The sequence below is a fragment of the Chanodichthys erythropterus genome, chromosome 22 (genome assembly GCF_024489055.1).
Source record: "Chanodichthys erythropterus isolate Z2021 chromosome 22, ASM2448905v1, whole genome shotgun sequence".
Lineage (NCBI taxonomy): Eukaryota > Metazoa > Chordata > Actinopteri > Cypriniformes > Xenocyprididae > Chanodichthys > Chanodichthys erythropterus.
The window spans coordinates 22,479,878-22,501,062 of NC_090242.1; the positions used below are offsets into that span (position 1 = coordinate 22,479,878).

General features: G+C 37.3%; 1 protein-coding gene across 2 annotated transcripts in view; it reads left to right on the forward strand.

Annotated features, from left to right (window-relative positions):
- The first annotated feature begins 1,208 nt into the window (after positions 1-1,208).
- myo7ab (myosin VIIAb) overlaps positions 1,209-21,185 on the forward strand; it is a 37,496-nt gene continuing 17,519 nt past the window's right edge. For both annotated transcript variants that reach the window (XM_067374991.1, XM_067374992.1), the window contains exons 1-22: positions 1,209-1,226; positions 1,661-1,774; positions 1,879-2,031; positions 4,953-5,137; positions 5,245-5,366; positions 7,264-7,406; positions 7,512-7,625; positions 7,936-8,089; positions 8,178-8,254; positions 9,908-10,027; positions 10,127-10,269; positions 10,350-10,560; positions 10,740-10,875; positions 12,747-12,853; positions 14,016-14,153; positions 15,730-15,892; positions 16,081-16,169; positions 16,256-16,350; positions 16,441-16,525; positions 16,612-16,830; positions 19,333-19,650; positions 19,745-19,945. In XM_067374991.1, coding sequence (XP_067231092.1) covers positions 1,209-1,226; positions 1,661-1,774; positions 1,879-2,031; positions 4,953-5,137; positions 5,245-5,366; positions 7,264-7,406; positions 7,512-7,625; positions 7,936-8,089; positions 8,178-8,254; positions 9,908-10,027; positions 10,127-10,269; positions 10,350-10,560; positions 10,740-10,875; positions 12,747-12,853; positions 14,016-14,153; positions 15,730-15,892; positions 16,081-16,169; positions 16,256-16,350; positions 16,441-16,525; positions 16,612-16,830; positions 19,333-19,650; positions 19,745-19,945 — 3,105 coding nt within the window. The remainder of the gene's footprint in view (positions 1,227-1,660; positions 1,775-1,878; positions 2,032-4,952; positions 5,138-5,244; positions 5,367-7,263; positions 7,407-7,511; positions 7,626-7,935; positions 8,090-8,177; positions 8,255-9,907; positions 10,028-10,126; positions 10,270-10,349; positions 10,561-10,739; positions 10,876-12,746; positions 12,854-14,015; positions 14,154-15,729; positions 15,893-16,080; positions 16,170-16,255; positions 16,351-16,440; positions 16,526-16,611; positions 16,831-19,332; positions 19,651-19,744; positions 19,946-21,185) is intronic.

The following is a 21,185-nucleotide window of genomic DNA, read 5'->3' on the forward strand; positions in this document are numbered from 1 at the left end:
CACAGGTGCATTTAGGGCGTGTTCGAATCCACTTTTCTAGTCAAGTCAAGTTTAAAGACGGAAAAAATGGTCGGCACGCTTGGCGCATGGTCCAAAAGGGTCGTACCTAGTCTCTCAATGATTTGGCCCAAAGTATTGTTTTTCCTTTTTACTTGCAAGAAAGTTTGTGGCTTATATAAAAAGTCAATATAAATCTGATATGCCATTTATTAACAATTAAATTTTCATGGTTCAAATTTTGGCAGCACAGCTGAAATGTTTGTTTGAGCTGCGTCTTCTACTGTACAGGCGCAAATTTGAATTTCCTTCAGCCTGAGGCTTATTCGTTTCACTTGAAATGAAGGGCCTTCACACATTTGCCAAAAAAATAGAACTTTTGTTGTTGTTGTTGTTGTTGTTAAAAAACAAATGAGCAAACCCAGCCGAGGTGAGGAAAACCACCACAAAAGTAACACATTACTTTCCAAAAAAGTAACTTAACACAATTAGTTACTTTATTAGGGAGTAATGCAATATTGTAATACATTCCTTTTAAAAGTAACTTTCTATGCCAGAAATGCATGTCTTCACTGATCTATTATAAAATGTGTACCTATATAGTTGCGTTTTTAAAAAATAAATAAATAAAAATAAAATTTTAGCTCATGGAAAAGTCAGTAATATTTCTGTTGACCCTTATGTACTGTATGTTTAGTCTAGTCTGTCTGGGGCAGTGTTTACTTTGTAGTTTGACCCACATTGTTAATAGAATTGGCTTTTCTGTTCTCTGCAAAGTGCAAAGTTAGAGATGTTTTTGGTCTTTAATATTCTTGGGATCAGTAGATCCTTATAGTAAACAAAATATATTGTAAAAATGTTACTCCATTGTAATTTTAAATATGCCCCAACTGGCTCATTTTTAAATTTATGATACAGTGTGAAACTGTGATCAGATTCTAAGAAACGCGTCTGCAGAGTACACTCTATGATATATGCCTACAGATTCTTGCTTTTATTAAAAAGACTGTAATATTTTCAAAGTCCTAGAATGTGGAACCTGCTTTTCCTTTTTCTTCATTTCATACAGTACAGCAGTATCTTTGCTTTAATCGTTTTTGATTTGATATAACTTTACATTTGATTTGTATTGTTCTCTTATTCTCTTTATTTTTATCCTGTATAGGTCCCTCACATGGTGAATACTAATGTCAAAACAATAAACCAGAAACATGGTCATTCTGCAACAGGTAAGACTTGTTCTTATGCGCTTTCTCAATGTCAAACTTCTTTACTTGCTCAAAGGACACTGTAATTTGGCAGCTATTGGACATCATACATTATTAACACACTTTTCCTGGATAAATTGAACTAAATCCAGTTTTCCACTTCAGTAATCAATTTGAATGATGCTGTTTTAAATCATGTTCCAGTTGTATTGCAATGACCTCCATGCATTCTCATTAACAGTATAAGAGCCGTCAGGTGACTGAGGTTAAAATTTAATAAGCCTAATTCTTCTTAGAGGGTGCCATGCTTTATATTAAATGAAAAACCTATTTTACAGAGAACCAAATATGTAAATGTAATTGTTAAATAATATTTGCAATAATGTTTTAGTCTGTTTTTGCAATCATTTGTATTGATTGTTTAAAGATTTGATTTTTGATGGGTTGTCCCATAGGGGGACTATGTCTGGTTGGACCTCAGAACAGGCCGTGAGTTTGATGTCCCTGTTGGCGCTGTGGTCAAACTCTGTGATTCGGGTCAAATCCAGGTCTTGGATGATGAAGGAAAGGTGGGCCTTTAAGTGTGTACCACTCATAATAGTGCCCAAAATGTGAGAAAAGACCAGTTTTATATCAGTTTTATTAGCAATATTTTGTCTTTTCCCCCATATAGGAGCATCGGATCTCTCTTCAGAATGCTACAAACATCAAGCCCATGCACCCAACCTCCATTCATGGGGTGGAGGACATGATCCGTCTCGGGGACCTGAATGAAGCTGGTATCCTCAGAAATCTCCTGATCCGTTACAATGACAGGGTCATATATGTAAGCATGACCTTTGACATTTCTCTGTCTGGTTCATTTTATTGCTTGTGGAATCTAATAAGGCTGCATGGGAAACTAAAAAAAATCATGCACTGATTATTTAGTCAAATATTGTGATCGCAATTACAATGTGAAAAACATAAACATTAACATCAAACATTACATGATTTAGACCGTTTAAACTGTTGCATAATGCTAACCAGTTGCCAAATGCATATTTTGGCCTTATTTGATCAAAGTTCATGTTTTTCCTCACTAAATATCCTCTTTCACGCAGAAAGACTGTAGAAGTAAAATGGGTCGAAAACCTCAAAATGCTGACTTTTAATTGCAGATGACTCATGTTAAAACACTGGCTTGTTGCTGCTTTGCATGAAATACATTTTTAAAGGTTTTATGCTTCAAAGCTTGTTCACTTAAAAAAAAAATAGACTGTTGTTGGAACATTGGCATTGATTTATGACTGGACAGTGTAGATCAAAACATTTTACCTTCATTGTGGTGTTTGCTGAATGTCAAATCTGAGCATGTTTTGTCATACCGTAAAACGATTGAGAGAGATGAATGAATGAATGATTTGTTTTGGTCTCTTAGATGGTATAGCTTTTTTGCTCGTTTTTGTTTCAGATCAAACTGGCTTTGTGAAATGTGACCTTTTCATTTTGTTTCATCACTGAAATGTTTCACCACTAGAATGCTTAATGGAAGGCATTGTATTTTTATCATAGTTTAAAATCAGTGCTTGAATCAGTTCAATCATTGGGCACAGGCCTTACTTAGGGCCATTAGGTACACTATTGCTATGACTCATTTGTATGGAAATGTGTTTAGTGCACTTAAAAGATTTATTTACTTTTTGCTTTTCTAACTTGAAACTCCATTTTCTTGTCACTTTCTCTTTGTTGATGGTATAAAAGTGCATTAGCATAAGCACAGACCTTCCAAGTCAGTGTATTGGAGGAACTGAATGATTCATAACATTCACCAGTTACCACCCTGCCCAAACTGTGAAAGTTATTCATTTCAGTGATGTCATTGAACTGAGCAAAGAGCTCAAATATGGATATTCTGTCATGATGTCAGTTTGACATTTTGAAAGAGGAACAGGAAAAACAATAATGATGGCTTTGTGAATAACATAGCATGTCATAAATGATTTAATCAATAAAATGAATAGTTAAACTTATTTTATAATATTTGTATCTGCATATTAAGCTTGGATATGAAGTATTTTAACATAAAATTGCTTGACTGAGAGACTGACCGACTGAGCGATTTTGGTTCAAACCACTGACTCATGAGTGAGTTTAAGACTGATTTGTGAATCTTTTTGTCTGAACAGACTCATAAGTCTGTTTGTTCATAACTCATTTGTTCATGAATCAGACATCACGACTCCACGACTCACGCTGTCCGTTGTTAAGTGCACGAAACACTGGCAAGCACCCTAAAGAAGTAATTAGCTCACCTCATGAGATGAATTTGATGAAATTGCATATTTACATGCAAAGTTTTCCAGACTATCAACAAATACATTTTTATTTTAAAGGGTTAGTTCACCCAAAAATGAAAATTATGTCATTAATGACTCACCCTCATGTCGTTCCAAATCCATTAGACCTCGTTCATCTTCGGATCACAGTCCGAGTCTGAGAGCTTTCTGTCCCTCCATTGAAAATGTATGTACGGTATGCTGTCCATGTGTCCAGAAAGGTAATAAAAAAATCATCAAAGTAGTCCATGTGACATCAGTGGGTTAGTTAGAGGTTTTTGAAGCATCTAAAATACATTTTGGTCCAAAAATAACAAAAACTACGACTTTATTCAGCATTGTCTTCTCTTCGGGGTCTGTTGTATATCCACTTTCACTCCACAGTGACACTGCTTCTTCTTCTTCTTTCCTGTTTTACGGCGGTTGGCATCCAGCTTATCGGTGCATTGCCGCCCCCTTCTGCTCTGGACAGTGACGCTGATGACGTGTTATCCGGTGCTCCCGAGCTTCGTTTACAGTCTGAGGGAGACGCACGCTGTATTCAAGCTATTCTACATTGTTTGTATTTTGGTATTGCTATATTTTTTAAAATGGTGCGTAGGTGTGCATGTCGCGGATGTCGCGGATGTCCTAATCACGTCACTGTCCGGAGCAGAAGGGGGTGGTAATGCACCAATAAGCTGGATGCCAACCACCGTAAAACAGGAAAGAAGAAGAAGCAGTGTCACTGGAGTGAAAGCGGATGTACAACAGACCCCGAAGAGAAGACAAAGTTGAACAAAGTCGTAGTTTTTGTTATTTTTGGACCAAAATGTATTTTCGATGCTTCAAAAACTTCTAACTAACCCACTGATGTCACATGGACTACTTTGATGATGTTTTTATTAACTTTCTGGACATGGACAGTATACTGTACCTACACTTTCAATGGAGGGACCGAAATCTCTCGGACTAAATCTAAAATATCTTAAACTGTGTTCCTAAGATGAACGGAGGTCTTACGGGTTTGGAACGACATGAGGGTGAGTCATTAAGGACAAAATTTTCATTTTTGGGTGAACTAACCCTTTAAATAAATGTTGCAAATATTTAGTCAAATGTTTTTGTCACAATTTCCACCATTTGAAGTTTGCCACTTTTCCACCATTGGGCTGAACGGTTCTAAGAATGTTATGGTTATATGGTTATATTTCCACTTGAGCTTGGTTTGGCACGACATGATTTTTAAACCGCTCTCACTGTTCATGATTGGCTTACCGTGCATGTGTGGAACATGTCTAGTGACTTCGCCACACAGAATTGGTCACTTTGTGAAACCATATCTGTACCGGCTGGGCCAGATCGCCACAGAATGGAATGGTTAAGCAACGAGAATGGTTTGGCCCGACAGTGGAAAAGTGGCTTATATATTCACAATAATGTATTTCAGACATACACGGGATCAATCCTGATAGCAGTGAATCCATACCAGCTCCTGCCCATCTACACACCTGATCACATTCGCCTCTATACAAACAAAAAGTTAAGAGAGATGCCACCACACATCTTTGGCATTGCAGACAACTGCTACTTCAGTATGCAAAGGAACAACAAAGACCAGTGCTGCATCATCAGGTAAATCACAGACTGTAAATGTTCAACATGCGTTTGATTTTTTTTTAAACCACAATATAATTCATTGGTTAGTGCACATGATTCTGTTGACATTGTTGCATGTTCAGTGGTGAGTCTGGAGCTGGGAAGACGGAGAGCACCAAGCTCATCTTGCAGTTCCTGACTGCTATCAGTGGCCAACACTCCTGGATTGAGCAGCAGGTTCTGGAGGCCAACCCTATTTTAGAAGGTCAGGGAGATCATTTCTAAACCTAATGACATAAACCCTACCTGTCTGACACTGACACACAGGGTAGGGATCCAGTGATTGCCAGCACTTCTTAAAAACATTATGCTATTAACGCAGGATGGTGCGCCTATCAGAATAGAAAGAAAATCTGGGTCTGGTTCCCAAAACACACAGCCATCTGGTTCACCCAAAAATTATCCCAAGATTTACTCACCTTCAAGCCATCCTAACTGTTTATGACTATCTTCTTTCAGACGAACACAATCGGAGGTATATTAAAAATAAAAATATCCTGGCTCTTCCAGGATAGTGAATGGGGGGCGTGTTTTAAAGCCCAAAATAAATGCATCCATCATAAATATAATCCATATGGCTCCAGGTGGTTAATAAAGGCCTTCTGGAGTGAAGCGATGGGTTTTTGTAAGAATATATATATATTTATAACTTTATGAAGTAAAATAACTGTATTCCGCCAGACGTCCATACGCATACTTGCGGCAAATGAGTAAACACCTGACGCGATGTGTGACACAGAATGAAGAAGTAGAGTAAGCTTAGACGCCTCTCGTGGTTTAAACAAATATGGTCGTTGCGACAAACTCACGCTGCTCTTCTCTTGTTTCAAATCGATGCGTACGGCCGTCTGATGAAAGCTAGTTATTTTACTTTATAAAGTATTAAATATGGATATTTTTCTTTTAAAAAACACATCACTTTGTGGATTATATTTATGATGGATGGATGCATTTTTTGGGGGGCTTCAAAACACGCCCCTGTTCCCTATCATTATAAAGCTTGGAAGAGCCAGGATATTTTTAAATATATCTCTGATTGTGTTAGTCTGAAACAAGATAGTCATATACACCTAGGATGTCTTGAGGGTGAGTAAATTATGGAATAATTTTCATTTTTGGGTGAACTATCCCTTTAAAGGTTTAGTTCACCCAAAAATGAAAATTCTGTCATTTATTACTCACCCTCATGCCGTTCCACACCCGTAAAACCTTTGTTAATCTTCGGAACACAAATTATGATATTTTAGTTGAAATCCGATGGCTCTGTGAGGCCTGCATAGGGAGTAATGTCACTTCCTCTGTCAAGATCCATTAATGTACTAAAAACATATTTAAATCAGTTCATGTGAGTACAGTGGTTCAATATTAATATTATATTCGGAGCATTATGAATCAGTGTATCGAATCATGATTCAGATCGCGTGTCAAACTGCCAACGGCTGAAATCATGTGACTTTGGCACTCCGAACAGCTGATTCGATACACTGATTCATTTATGCTTCGAAGCTTCCTGAAACAGTGTTTTAAAATCGGCCATCACTAAATAAGTCATTATTTTGTTTTTTTGGCCCTCCAGAAATATTCTCGTTGCTTTATAATATTAATATTAACAACTGTACTCACATGAACCGATTTAAATGTTTTTAGTACCTTTATGGATCTTGAGAGAGCAAGTGACATTGCTTCATATGGAGGCCTCACGGAGCCATCGGATTTCAACTAAAATATCTTAATTTGTGTTCTAAAGATTAACTAAGGTCTTATGGGTGTGGAACGGCATGAGGGTGAGTAATAAATGACAGAATTTTCATTTTTGGGTGAACTATTCTTTTAACACTCGCCCTGCTTGCCACACTTAGTATTTTGCAAATCAGGGAATTAAAAAGGCACGATTATTCAAAATGATTTTTTTTATGTTGTATTAATTTAAGGAAATTCCTTGTCCTGTCGTTCCAATTTAAATTTCAGTTCAGCTTTGTGTGAATTCAAAATTTTGCTCAACCCTTTATGAAGGACAACAGGGCTTTGTAACTTCACCAAATGCTTTGCTGTTTGCCGTCGAATTGAGATTTGTTATTTGAAGTTTTCCCTTGTTCCCACAGCATTTGGTAATGCTAAGACCATACGCAATGACAATTCCAGCCGGTTTGGGAAATACATTGACATTCACTTCAACAAGCGGGGAGCTATCGAGGGGGCAAAGATTGAGCAGTACCTGCTGGAGAAATCAAGAGTTTGCAGACAGGTGAGAGATTGAGGATGGCCAGAATGTGTCTCACTGTGGGACTATTTATCATGCTATTGATTATGGTGATGTCAGTGATGAGATTACATTTAATTGTCTTTGTAGGCACCCGATGAGAGGAACTACCATATATTCTACTGTATGCTGGCAGGCATGAGCCCTGATCAGAAGACTAAATTAGGTCTGGGCCTGGCAAAAGACTACGTTTATCTTACTATGGTGAGGGCCTGTGCTTTATCAGCACACACTAATGCACTTTTACACAATTTCTTGTATATGATGAAAGTATTTGAATAGACCCTTTCCATTAAAGAAATAGTTTATTCAAAAATTAAAATTCTCATGGAGTTCTGTACCCTGTAGTTTGACTTTTAGGTATATATATATATATATATATATATATATATATATATATATATATATATATATTATGCACTGATATCTGTTTAATGGTGTATTTGAAGAGAGTGTGTATAAAGGGCTATGTGTACGTATCCACTGTGTCCTTCTCTCTTGGCCTGTCATCCAGGGAAACTGTACGGTCTGTGAGGGGAGGGATGATTTGAAGGAGTACTCAAGCATCCTGTCAGCCATGAAGGTCCTAATGTTTACTGACACAGAAAACTGGGAGATCTCCAAACTGCTGGCTGCCATCCTGCATATGGGCAACCTGCGCTTTGAAGGTAGAAAGTGTTATTATTAAATATTGTCAGACACACGAGACGTGACAGACTAGCTAAATAGCGTGTTTCTTTTGTGTTGCCCCAATAGCTCGAACGCTAAAGAACTTGGATACCTGTGTGGTGGTTCACTCACCTGACCTGGCCAAAGCAGCAACTCTGTTAGAGGTGAGGAGCATGTGAACACATAAGAGAGCTTTAACCTCTTAGCATTCCTGTAAAATTAGCTTAAAACGGCATAGCTTACGTAAATTGCATGCTGTTCTTGAACCTTTTGGAGTATATCCATGGTTTTGGTCTCTTTTGAAAGGTATATCTACTGCGAGCAGTACAATGGAACACTAACAGGTTAAAGTCAACATGAAGTGGCATTTTCAACCCATTTTTTATTTGTGTAATGTGATATTTGTCTAAATTAAACATATTGATGTTCATTTTCACATCAAAGTGAATAAAAATAAAAAGGTAATTACTACTTTATTTCTCATAATTGTGCCTTTATATTTTGCAATGCAACTTTATATCTCACAATGTGACTGTTTCACATTATTGCGACTTTATATCAGTTTGACTTTGTCTAATAACTGCAGTGTTATTTCTCACAATGTGACTATTTTGCATTTGCAACGACTTTAAATCACCTTATATCTCACAGTGTGTCTTTATATCTCACAGTGTGAATATTGTTTATATTGTATATAAACTTTATTTGGCTTTGAAAGAAAGCTGAGACTTTTTTTTAAATTAATTTGAATAGTGAGTAATGAGCCTTCAACACCAGAATGGTGAATGTGCGTTTGCTAAAGCTATGCTTAAATAGGTTTTTGGCTTTTGTTTAACACAAACTAATAGACCATTGATGAATTTAGACTGTATATAAAGTAAAGGTCTAAAAACTCTTAAGTCCTTGCTCTGCACTAACTCTGTTTATGTCTTTTAACTTTGGTTCAATCCTATTTTTGTCAGTGCATTGCAGACTCAACGCTGCTCTTACTTGAAGGGGTTTGTTTCTGCTGTCCTTTTGAAATTCATCTCTCTCATTAGCTCTTTGGTACCACATTATCCATGCAGTTAGGGGAGGGAAGTTTGAGATAAATGCAGTCATTAGTGAGCATCAGACTTTCATTCTAATGTTATTATCGTAGACACTGGCACAGCGTGACGAGTCTGTTCAGACTTCCTGCTGGCAGCACTCTGCTGTCAGGTTTTTCGATTTCTATGTCTGTCTCTATGTTTCCACTGTCCAGAATCTTTGTTCTGTTTTCAGTTTGATTTAAATGGCTGTGGGCGGCTTAGTGCTGAATTTCAAAACCATTTTCTTTGTTTGCGTCTGCCCCCTGCTGGTAAGACATAAAGGTCTCGAGAGCAGTCTGAATGAAGGTTTGAGAATCCAAAACTCTCTTCAGTGCATCATATTTAGATTACACTTGGTCTTTTCAGCTAAACATATATTGTGGCTTGCAACATTTCTGTTTGGCTTTATAATAGTTCTGTAGATTAACAAATTTGACTTTTAATATTATAATGAATAAATGAACTGGTCCTTCAGCATTAATATTCAATACTATATTATGTGGGCTCAAACAGAGTTAATAGAGTTAAAATAATTAGCATCAACAAATTTTATAGCAATATAATATGAATAATTATATTTTAAGCAGACACTTGCGCTGAATTAACAAGATTTATTTTGCACTGTAATTAATTACAATGAACTGAATAGTATGATTTTTCTATTTTGGGACAAACAATTTTCATATTTATATTTAGCCTACATTTTATGTTTTACAGTGTATCACAATAATAAATATTCCAATACAGGTGGACCCTCAGGACGTCATGACATGTCTGACCACACGTACATTGATCACCAGGGGGGAGAGTGTGTCCACTCCTCTCAGTGTTGACCAGGGGTTGGATGTCCGTAATGCCTTTGTCAAGGTGAGGTTATTCACAATCCATAAATTGTCCAGTTTTGATTCTGAATTTGTCACAGAAGTCTTCAATATCCACTAAGTGGACTATTTTTGTCTCCATCAGGGAATCTATGGGAGATTGTTTGTTTGGATAGTAGATAAAATCAATGCCGCCATCTTTAGAGTTCCTTCTGCAGAAAGCAAGACTATTCGTAAGTCTATAGGCCTGCTCGATATTTTCGGCTTTGAGAATTTCACTATTAACAGGTGAGTTTTAGTAAATAGAAAATTCTTTTTTCAGCATTTTCTGGACAAACTGGTGCTAATCTTGTTCATTCCTGCTGTAGTTTTGAGCAACTGTGCATCAACTTTGCAAACGAGAACCTGCAGCAATTCTTCGTTCGCCACGTTTTCAAAATCGAACAAGAGGAGTACAACCTGGAGGATATCAACTGGCAGGACATCGAATTTACCGACAACCAGGACGCTTTGGATATGATTGCCATGAAACCTATGAATATCATTTCCCTTATTGATGAGGAGAGCAAGTTCCCAAAGGTAAAGTTTGAATTTTGTTGCTGTGTTGTATATTTGAATTATAAATTGGATTATAATGTCCATAAAGCACCACAGAACATTTCTAGTTCAGCTCTGAGCATCTTTATGTTTTATTCATCAGTTGAATGGAGGATATCTAGTCATATTGCATGTCCATGACTTGCTGTTGTGTTTCTTAGGGAACAGATGCTACCATGCTGAACAAGCTGAACTCCCAGCACAAACTAAATATCAACTACATCCCTCCTAAGCACAGTCATGAGACCCAGTTTGGCATTCAGCACTTTGCTGGAGTGGTGCACTATGAAACTAAAGGTACACATTACTGAAGTATGCAGTTTCTAATCTACTAAACACTTTACTTTTACTTTTTTAACATTTTACTAGCTTCCCAAAGTGAGATAAATGTATTGTTGATAATAATAAATGTGAACTATAAACGTATAATTATACATATAATATAGAAAAAATTACAGACCACCAAACTTTTGAACAGTAGTATATATTAGGGGTGCAACGGTTCAAATTACAGATTTACAGGTTTTTATCATGGTTTTAGGGTCACGGTTTCGGTACGGTTCTATGGAAGAGGATTAGGGCCAAGCAATAATAAAAAAATAAAACCATCTCAAAATTAAAGTTGTTAAATTTTTTAAAGATAAAATGTTGAGAATAAAGTCATTAAATTACAAGAACAAATTTGTTAAATTATGAGAAAAATGTTAAATTTCGAGAAAAAAGTCGAAATAAAATGTTGAGAAAAAATTAATTAAATTACGAGAACAAATTCGTTAAATTATGAGAAAAATTTTGTTAAATTTCGAGAAAAAAGTCAAGATAAAATGTTGAGAATTAACTCATTTAATTACAAGAAAAAAACTCATTAAATTTCGAGAAAAAAGTCGAGATAAAATGTTGAGAATAAACTAATTAAATTATGAATTTATTCTCAACATTTTATCTCGACTTTTTTTTTCGAAATTTAACGAGTTTTTTCTCAATTAAACAAATTTGTTCTCATAATTTAACTACTTTTTTCTCGTAATTTAATTACTATTCTCAACATTTTATCTCGACTTTTTTCTCTAAATTTAACGACATTTTTCTCGTAATTTAATGAGTTTATTCTCAACATTTTATTTAGACTTTTTTCTCGAAATTTAACAACTTTAATCGTGAGATGGTTTTAATTTTTATTATTGCTTGGCCCTAATCCTCTTCCATACGGTTCAGTATGTGCTATGTTCAGGGAAAAATTACTTTAAAAAAAATTACTTAATAAAGAAAATAAGAACAAATATTCAAACTACAAGCAACGGCACAAATAAATACGGTAGAGCAAAGATTCAAATTTAAAAAAGTGTTTTTCAGGGTTTTCATGTATCTAAGAGTAGTTTTCAGGTAGAAGTAACTAATCAAATGTAAAAACAACATATTCTTCAAAAGCTATTTATTCGAGCAGTGAGTGATTTTCTTGTCTTTTGTTGTTTGATTAACATTAAGAAGGCATACAGACAGCAGGAATATTAGGCTGCTGTCACTTTAAGACATAATGCACGATTATAGTACACTGATACCAAACACATGCGTTCTTTCTCAATTGTGTATAAGTTCACTTAAGACATAACCTACTATGTTTGCTAGGATACTTGCCAAGACACACATGTTGACATCATTTTGTGTAAATTTGTCCATTCAAACGCAAGACTTGAAAGAGAACTCAATATTTGCCTGCTATACACATGCGTGCTTCGGATGAGTGGACAAATCTTCCCAAAATTCTCTTTCGTGTCTTGCACTTGAATGTTAAAATTGGCAAGGTCATATATGAGTTTAGTTTAAACACAGATAGCAACATGTGCTGTTCTGGTCTCACCTGCATTCAGACGCTATCAACACCCGGGTGAAGACGCTGTAATGACTGGTCATATAGCGCATACTCCACTCGCATTGAACAAAGTTTAGGGGAAGCCAGAATGCGTACTCATCGACAGAAACCTTCGTTAGCCTAACTCTGTCTGTCTGTTTTATTTATTTTCAACAAACCAAATTATAGATGCGTATGCGTCGTCAGATATGAGATGAACTGCGGTGCAAGTATGCCGAACTGTGTAACCCTAGTACATATATAATATTATTATTTGCTTATTTAAGTTAACATAATCCCCTCTTGGTTCATTGTTCAGGTTTCTTGGAGAAAAACCGAGACAGCCTCCACAGTGACATCATCCAACTTGTGCACTCATCCAAAAACAAGTTCATCAAGCAGATCTTCCAAGCTGATGTTGCTATGGTGATGCCCTTTTCCAATACTGAATCCATATTTGCTTAGCATTAAAATGCTCACGACATGCCAGCAAGGCCACACATCTCAGAGGGCCAAATGCTGGCCATGCAGGATTATGTGAGGGTTGCATATTAAAAGCAAAAGCATGTACTAGCATAATTTCCCCTGGAAAAAAAAAAAAAAACTCTGAACTTCTACAAATGAGTGAACTTTACACTGAGGCTTTAACATGACTCTATGTGACAGTGTCAGCACAGTCTGTTGCTGTAACTCACTCTCTCTGTGGTGATGTCAGCCCTAATCTCCCCTGGCTGATTCTCAACAGACTTGGCTAACAGCAGTCAATTCTCTCTCTCTCTCTCTCTCTCTCTCTCTCTTTCTTTCTCTCTCTCTCTCTACTATCCTCCGTCTGTCTCTCAATATTTTACCTTATTTTGGCCTCAGTTTCTATGTGGGTATTTGGAGACCACTGCATCCCTTCAAAAGGTAATCAATGGCGTGGTTTGTGTCCCTCTCAAACTCCTATTGAACTACAACTCAATAGTCCCTTGCTAAATTCATTCCTGTGGTTTTTTCTGTCCTTTGGAAATGGTTTCTATTGAAGTAGTCGGTAAGGGCACGCTGACAGAATAATTTAATAGCTCTAACAGTGGCATTATTCTCCAGATGAATTGAGTAAAAAAGCCATTCATCACAGAGAGATTCTGTTTCAAGTTAGATGCAGTTTGTTCTCATTTTTCAGCACTATTTTGAGGGGTTTTTTCCATTTACTCATTTTCCTGGCACTGGGTGAAGATTGAAAAAGGAGAAACTACTAGATTGCTTTTTTTCTTCACAATGCCTTCTTAAAGCATTTGCATGTAAAGCAGTGGGAATAACAGCAAGAGAAGGGGTAGATAGAGGATACAAGCAACCAATGAAGATCCAGAAGAAACTTGATAAGCAAGGGAGAAATTATGAAAGAATGATATTTATTAGAGGCAGGACAGAAAGAAGAAATGATTGGACCAAAAAAGGGCCACACCGAAAGGTGGATTGGTGTCTTTGTGATGTGCACAGTATTGGTATTTGTTGTAGCTTTGTGTGATGTGCCTTTGTGAAGTGTGTATGTGGCAGTAAAGGTCCTCTTATTTTTCTGTGAAGTTAATGGGAAAATTTCTGTTTTCAGGGAATGGAGACAAGGAAGCGCTCCCCGACTCTAAGCAGTCAGTTTAAGCGCTCACTCGAGCTGCTTATGAGGACGCTGAGCGTCTGTCAGCCTTTCTTCGTACGCTGTATCAAACCCAATGAGCTCAAAAAGCCCATGGTGAGTAAATGAATATTTCTGCGAGTTTGAATAGATGTAGAATTTAAAATCAGGGCTCAAGAATAATGATGACATGAAGGCCCATGGGTTCAGGTCTGGTTAACAGATGTTTCACTTGCCCTATTAGAATATCTCACATCAATTAATCATGTAAATGTGTTTTTATGCCTTACAGACTAAAACATTTGGCTTTCTGTAATGTATGAAATGTTGTTGTGAATTCTGCTAAGCCATCTGTCATATGCCTTCGGTTTCTAGCCATTTTCTCATGAGATTATTATGTAACTGTTTATAAAACGGTTAGTTCCTGTCCTTGATTCTGATTGGTCAATAGCTGTGTTTTATTCACGATAAAACACGGCTATGACCGCTTCACCCAACGGTTCTGTGTATCACTACACAACACCCTTTGCAACATGTCTTAGCAACGTAAACTGTTTGTTCTCAATTGATATTGTTCATTGAAGCTTACTGTAATATGTAGAAGAGTATTGTGAGAAAGTATTACCTGCATACAGATTTAGCATTCTCCTTCTGGTCAGTCCAATGTTCATAATAAAAAATATGCTTAAATGTCCGCTGCAATATCTTGCCCTTTTAACAGTTTAAGTTTTTTTCCGTGACTGACAGCGCTAGTCAAAGCATTTATCAGTTGCGTCTTGTTCAGTGTTCACAACAATCCAGTCTTTTCAATATAAAAGTCTTTGCTACTGAGTGACTCACTCATAAAGTCTTTGCCGCCATCTAATGGCCTAATAATGTAACTATCTGTTGCCGTTCACAGTCAGGGAATTTTTTTTACGGCGGAAGGAAGGCTTTTAGTGATTTTACTTCATGAAAGTTGCATTGATACATATTTTTTGGCTTTTTAATAAGTGTATTGTGTGGTAACCTTTTTAGGTTTATTTTACAGTATCGTAGTTACACGTTACTACATGTACTTGCTATAGTAATAACAGTAAATTATGCATAATTACAAGTAACTAACCCTAAACCAAACCTTAACCCCAACTGTAACTCTATAGTAAGTACATGTAGTTAATTAATAGTGCTCAGTACTTATTTGAGTAATTACAATGTAACTACAGAACTGTAAAATAAAGTATAACCACGTTTTTTAAAAGCAATAAGGTATTTGAGGCGATGAAGCACAGCCTCTCATACCTTATTGCTTACATAATTTCCAGCTTTTAGAACTCTAAATATTTATTTATTCATATTTTTTATTTGTTTATTTATTTCCTCCACACTACACAGGACAAGTGGTTTGAAGAATTGATTTTATTTGTATTAATGAATTTATATATTCTTGTTTTAAGCATAAGGCTAGCTCAATTTTGTTAGGTTTATTGGCAAAAAAATTCCAATTGCAATTTCCGTATTTATTTATTAATTGTTTTTGCAGGTTTCGTCCACCATAATACACACATATCTTATGTAAACACAAACTTTTATTTTGGATGCGATTAATGCGATTAATCATTTGTCTAAAGTAGTTCTAATCCTAATTTAGCTCATCAGAAAAAAATCTGTACTTTTGAGCTCTGAATACCAGCCCTTGTTCTTTCCTCTGCAGATGTTTGATAGTGGACTATGTGTCAGGCAGTTACGCTACTCCGGGATGATGGAGACTATCCGTATACGTAGAGCTGGATATCCCATACGCTACACGTTTGCTGAGTTTGTGGACCGCTATCGGGTCCTTATGCCTGGGGTCAAACCAGCCTACAAACAGGCAAGTCAAAAGCATTACTGTTAATGCAGTTGTGACTTGCAGGTCTGGAGTATGTTGTTTGCTTGACAGCTCTTTTCAAAGCTTTTTTTTTCTATGCAGTCTGTTAGAACTGCCTTCTGTTGATATTATTTGACAAGTGCTGACAATTTGCTATGAGGAGTTAGCTTTGAATCTCTGTCCTCTTACAGGAAGATCTGCGAGGGACCTCTCAGCGCATTGTTGTGTCAGTTCTGCAGAGAGATAATGACTGGCAGATAGGAAAGACAAAAATCTTTCTGAAGGTTTGCCACAAATAAGCATTTTTTCAAAGATTTTGCTGTGTTGCAGAATTGTGACAAATGGTATACTTGGTCTTTATTTGCTGTAGGATCATCATGACATGCAGCTGGAAATTGAAAGAGATAAAACCATTACTGACAAAGTCATTTTCATCCAGAAGAGTGTGAGAGGTCGGAAGGAGAGGTACGAGAAAAAGAAAGAGTGAAGAAGAGTAATAAAAATAAATAAAATAAAAATTAAGTCTGATGTGTACCTTTCTGTTTTGTTTACCAGAACTAACTTCCTAAAGCTTAGAAGGGCTGTGACATTAATCCAGCGAATATGGAGAGGCTACATCTCTAGAAAGCGCTATGCTGTGGTGAGTTGGCATGCTGTCTTGTGAAACTTAAGCAGACATAATCTGTTCTGAGGTTTTGTCTGATTGTAATTATGCCTTCTTTCCAGATGCGTGTAGGTTTCTTGCGGCTTCAGGCCTTGTACAGGTCACGGAAGCTGTACCTGGCGTATCAAGCGACCAGGACACGCATCACCCTGCTCCAGGCCTGGTGCCGTGGCTTTTTGGTGCGGCGAACCTTCTCCAAGCGCTTCCATGCGGTCCTGACCATCCAGGCTTATGCACGAGGAATGATAGCACGTAGACTGTGCAAGCGTCTTCGACTGGAGGTAAATCTGTAGTATCTAACTGTCTGTCTGCCTGCTTGTATGTTTATCTATCTGTCGTCTGTCTGTCTGTCTGTCTGTTTATTATCATCTGTCTGTCTGTCTATCTACCTACCTACCTATCATCATCTGTCTGTCTGTCTGTCTATTATTGTCTGTCTGTCTGTCTATTATCGTCTGTCTATTATCGTCTGTCTGTCTGTCTATTATCATCTGTCTGTCTGTCTATTATCGTCTGTCTGTCTGTCTATTATCATCTGTCTGTCTGTCTATTATCGTCTGTCTGTCTGTCTATTATCGTCTGTCTGTCTGTCTATTATCGTCTGTCTATCATCGTCTGTCTGTATTATCGTCTGTCTGTCTATCATTTCTGTCTGTCTGTCTATCATTTCTGTCTGTCTGTCTATCATCATGTCTATCATCGTCTGTCTGTCTATTATCGTCTGTCTGTCTGTCTGTCTATTATCGTCTGTCTATCATCGTCTGTCTGTATTATCGTCTGTCTGTCTATCATTTCTGTCTGTCTGTCTATCATTTCTGTCTGTCTGTCTATCATCGTCTGTCTGTCTATTATCATGTCTATCATCGTCTGTCTGTCTATTATCGTCTGTCTGTCTGTCTATTATCGTCTGTCTATTATCGTCTGTCTGTCTGTCTATTATCGTCTGTTTATTATCGTCTGTCTGTCTGTCTATTATCGTCTGTCTATTATCGTCTGTCTGTCTATTATCGTCTGTCTGTCTGTCTATTATCGTCTGTCTTTGTATCATTGTCTGTCTGTCTATTATCGTCTGTCTGTCTGTCTATTTACCTACCTACCTATCATCATCTGTCTGTCTGTCTGTCTATTATTGTCTGTCTGTCTGTCTATTATCGTCTGTCTGTCTGTCTATTATCATCTGTCTGTCTGTCTATTATCGTCTGTCTGTCTGTCTATTATCGTCTGTCTTTGTATCATCGTCTGTCTGTCTGTCTATTATCGTCTGTCTGTCTGTCTATTATCGTCTGTCTATCATCGTCTGTCTGTATTATCGTCTGTCTGTCTATCATTTCTGTCTGTCTGTCTATCATTTCTGTCTGTCTGTCTATCATCATGTCTATCATCGTCTGTCTGTCTATTATCGTCTGTCTGTCTGTCTATTATCGTCTGTCTATCATCGTCTGTCTGTATTATCGTCTGTCTGTCTATCATTTCTGTCTGTCTGTCTATCATTTCTGTCTGTCTGTCTATCATCGTCTGTCTGTCTATTATCATGTCTATCATCGTCTGTCTGTCTATTATCGTCTGTCTGTCTGTCTATTATCGTCTGTCTATTATCGTCTGTCTGTCTGTCTATTATCGTCTGTTTATTATCGTCTGTCTGTCTGTCTATTATCGTCTGTCTATTATCGTCTGTCTGTCTATTATCGTCTGTCTGTCTGTCTATTATCGTCTGTCTTTGTATCATTGTCTGTCTGTCTATTATCGTCTGTCTGTCTGTCTATTATTTTCTGTCTATCATTGTCTGTATTATCGTCTGTCTGTCTATCATCTTCTGTCTGTCTGTCTATCATCGTCTGTCTGTCTATTATCATCTGTCTGTCTATTATCATCTGTCTGTCTGTCATCGTCTGTCTGTCTGTCTATTATCATCTGTCTGTCTGTCATCGTCTGTCTGTCTATTACCGTCTGTCTTTGTATCATCGTCTGTCTGTCTGTCTGTCTGTCTATTATCATCTGTCTGTCTGTCTATTATCGTCTGTCTTTGTATCATCATCTGTCTGTCAGTCTATTATCGTCTGTCTGTCATCGTCTGTCTGTCTGTCTGTCTATTATCGTCTGTCTGTCTATCATCACCTGTCTATTATCATCTATCTGTCTGTTATCGTCTGTCTATCTGTCTATGTCTGTCTATTATCTGTCTATCTATCTATCTATCTATCTATCTATCTATCTATCTATCTATCTATCTATCTATCTATCTATCTATCTATCACCGTCTGTCTGTTTCTCTCTTTTATTGTATGTCTGTCTGTCTATCAATCATCATCTGTCTGTTTGTCTGTCTTTTATTGTATGTCTGTCTGTCTATCAGTCATCATCGTCTGTCTGTCTATTATCATCTGTCTATCTATCTATCTATCTATCATCTATCTATCGTCTGTCTGTCTATTATCATCTACCTATCTATCTATCCATCATCATCATGTCTTTTTTCTATCGTTTTTTTCTGTTGCTCCACCTGTCTATCTATCTATCTATCTATCTATCTATCTATCTATCTATCTATCTATCTATCTATCTATCTATCTATCTATCTATCTATCTATCTATCTATCTATCTCCACTTGTCTGTCTGTCTTTTTTTCTGTTGCTCCATCTATCTGATTATCTATCTATCTATCTATCTATCTATCTATCTATCTATCTATCTATCTATCTATCTATGTGTCTATGTGTCTGTCTATCTACACTCTTTTTCTAGTTATTTGTGTTGTAAAAAAGATTGTACTCTCTATGTTTAGAGGGAGCGTCGGTTAGAAGCAGAGCAGCAGCGTCTGGCTGAAGAGGAGCGTCTAAAGAACCAGATGACGGCACGCAGGGCTCGGGCAGAGGCAGCAAGGAAGCACCAGGAGCGTCTGGCCCAGCTCGACCGAGAGCAGGAAGAGAGAGAGCAGGCAGAGCGGAATGAGACACGGAGGAAAAAGGAGCTTCTGGAGCAGATGGAGAGAGAAAAACTGGAACCGGTCAATGACTCCGAAATGGTGGATAAGATGTTTGGATTCCTGGGCAATGCCAACTCCCTTCCCAACCTGGAGGGTGAAGCACCAGAAGGGTTTGAGGTAGGGAACTTTGTAACTATTAATCTCTATAATGAGTAACTTACCTTGCCTGGCTTGCATGTTATCTTAGTTTGCTTTTGACTGGATGCAACAGGATCTAGAGAATGTTCCGAGACAGTTTGAAGAAGTCATTAATGAGCCTCTTCCGCTTCCTGATGATGAAGAGGAAGACCTATCAGAGTATAAGTTTGCAAAGTTTGCTGCAACTTACTTCCAGGGAAATGCCACGCATGTGTATATACGGCGGCCACTGAAACAACCTTTGCTGTTTCATGAGGATGAAGGAGATCAGCTAGTAAGCTTTTTTATTTGTTTATTTATTTAAAATGGTTATTTATAATAATAATGTACAACCCCAAATCAGAAAAAGTTGGGACAGTATGGAAAACACAAATAAAAAAAAGGAAAGTAGTGATTTCTAAATTTACTTTGACTTGTATTTCATTGCAGAATGTGGTTTTGCATTATCTTGTTGAAATATGCATGGACGTCCCTGGAAAAGATGTCTTCTTGAAGGCAGCATATTGTGCTCCACAATCTCTATGTACTTTTCAGCATTAATGTTGCCATCACAGAAGTGCAAGTTACCTTTGCCAAGGGCACTGACACAACCCCATACCATGACAGACCCTGGCTTTTGGACTTGTTGCTGGTAACAGTCTGGATGATCCTTTTCTTCTTTGGTCCGGAGCACACGGCGTCCATTTCTCCCCAAAAATACCTGAAATACTGATTCATCTGACCACAGTACACATTTCCACTGTGTGATGGTCCATCCCAGATGCCTCTGAGCCCAGAGAAGTCGACTGCGCTTCTGGACGGTTAACATAGGGCCTCCTTTTGGCACAGTACAGTTTTAACTGGCATTTGTGGATGTAACTACGTATTGTGGTACTTGACAAAGGTTTTCCAAAGTAGTCCTGAGCCCATGTGATGATATCGCTTATAGATGATTGACGATTCTTGATGAAGTGCCGCCTGAGGGATCAGAGATCTTGGTTGTTCAGCTTAGGCTTGCGCCCTTGTCCTTTACGCACTGAAATTCCAACACGTTCCATGAATCTTTTAATTATGTTATGCACTGTTGAAGGTGAAATAAGCAAATGTCTTTGAGGAACATTGTTTTTAAACATTTCAATAATTTTCTCACATATTTGTTGGCAAACTGGCGATCCTCAGCCCATCTTTGCTCCTAAAGGACTAGACCTTTCTTGGATGCTGCTTTTGTACCAAATCATAATTACAATCACCTGTTGATATTACCTCTTTCAAATCACATCATTATTTAACCAATTTACCTGATTACTAGCCCTAAATTGCTCCTGTCCCAACCTTTTTTGGAATGTGTTGCAGGTCTGAATGACAGGAAAGAATGTATATTTACAAATGAAATTAAGTTGACCAGACAAAACATGACATATTTTGTGTTCACATTGTCTGCAATGAAATACAAGTCAAAGTAAATTTAGAAATCACTACTTTCTTTTTTTATTTGTGTTTTCCATACTGTCCCAACTTTTACTGATTTGGGGTTG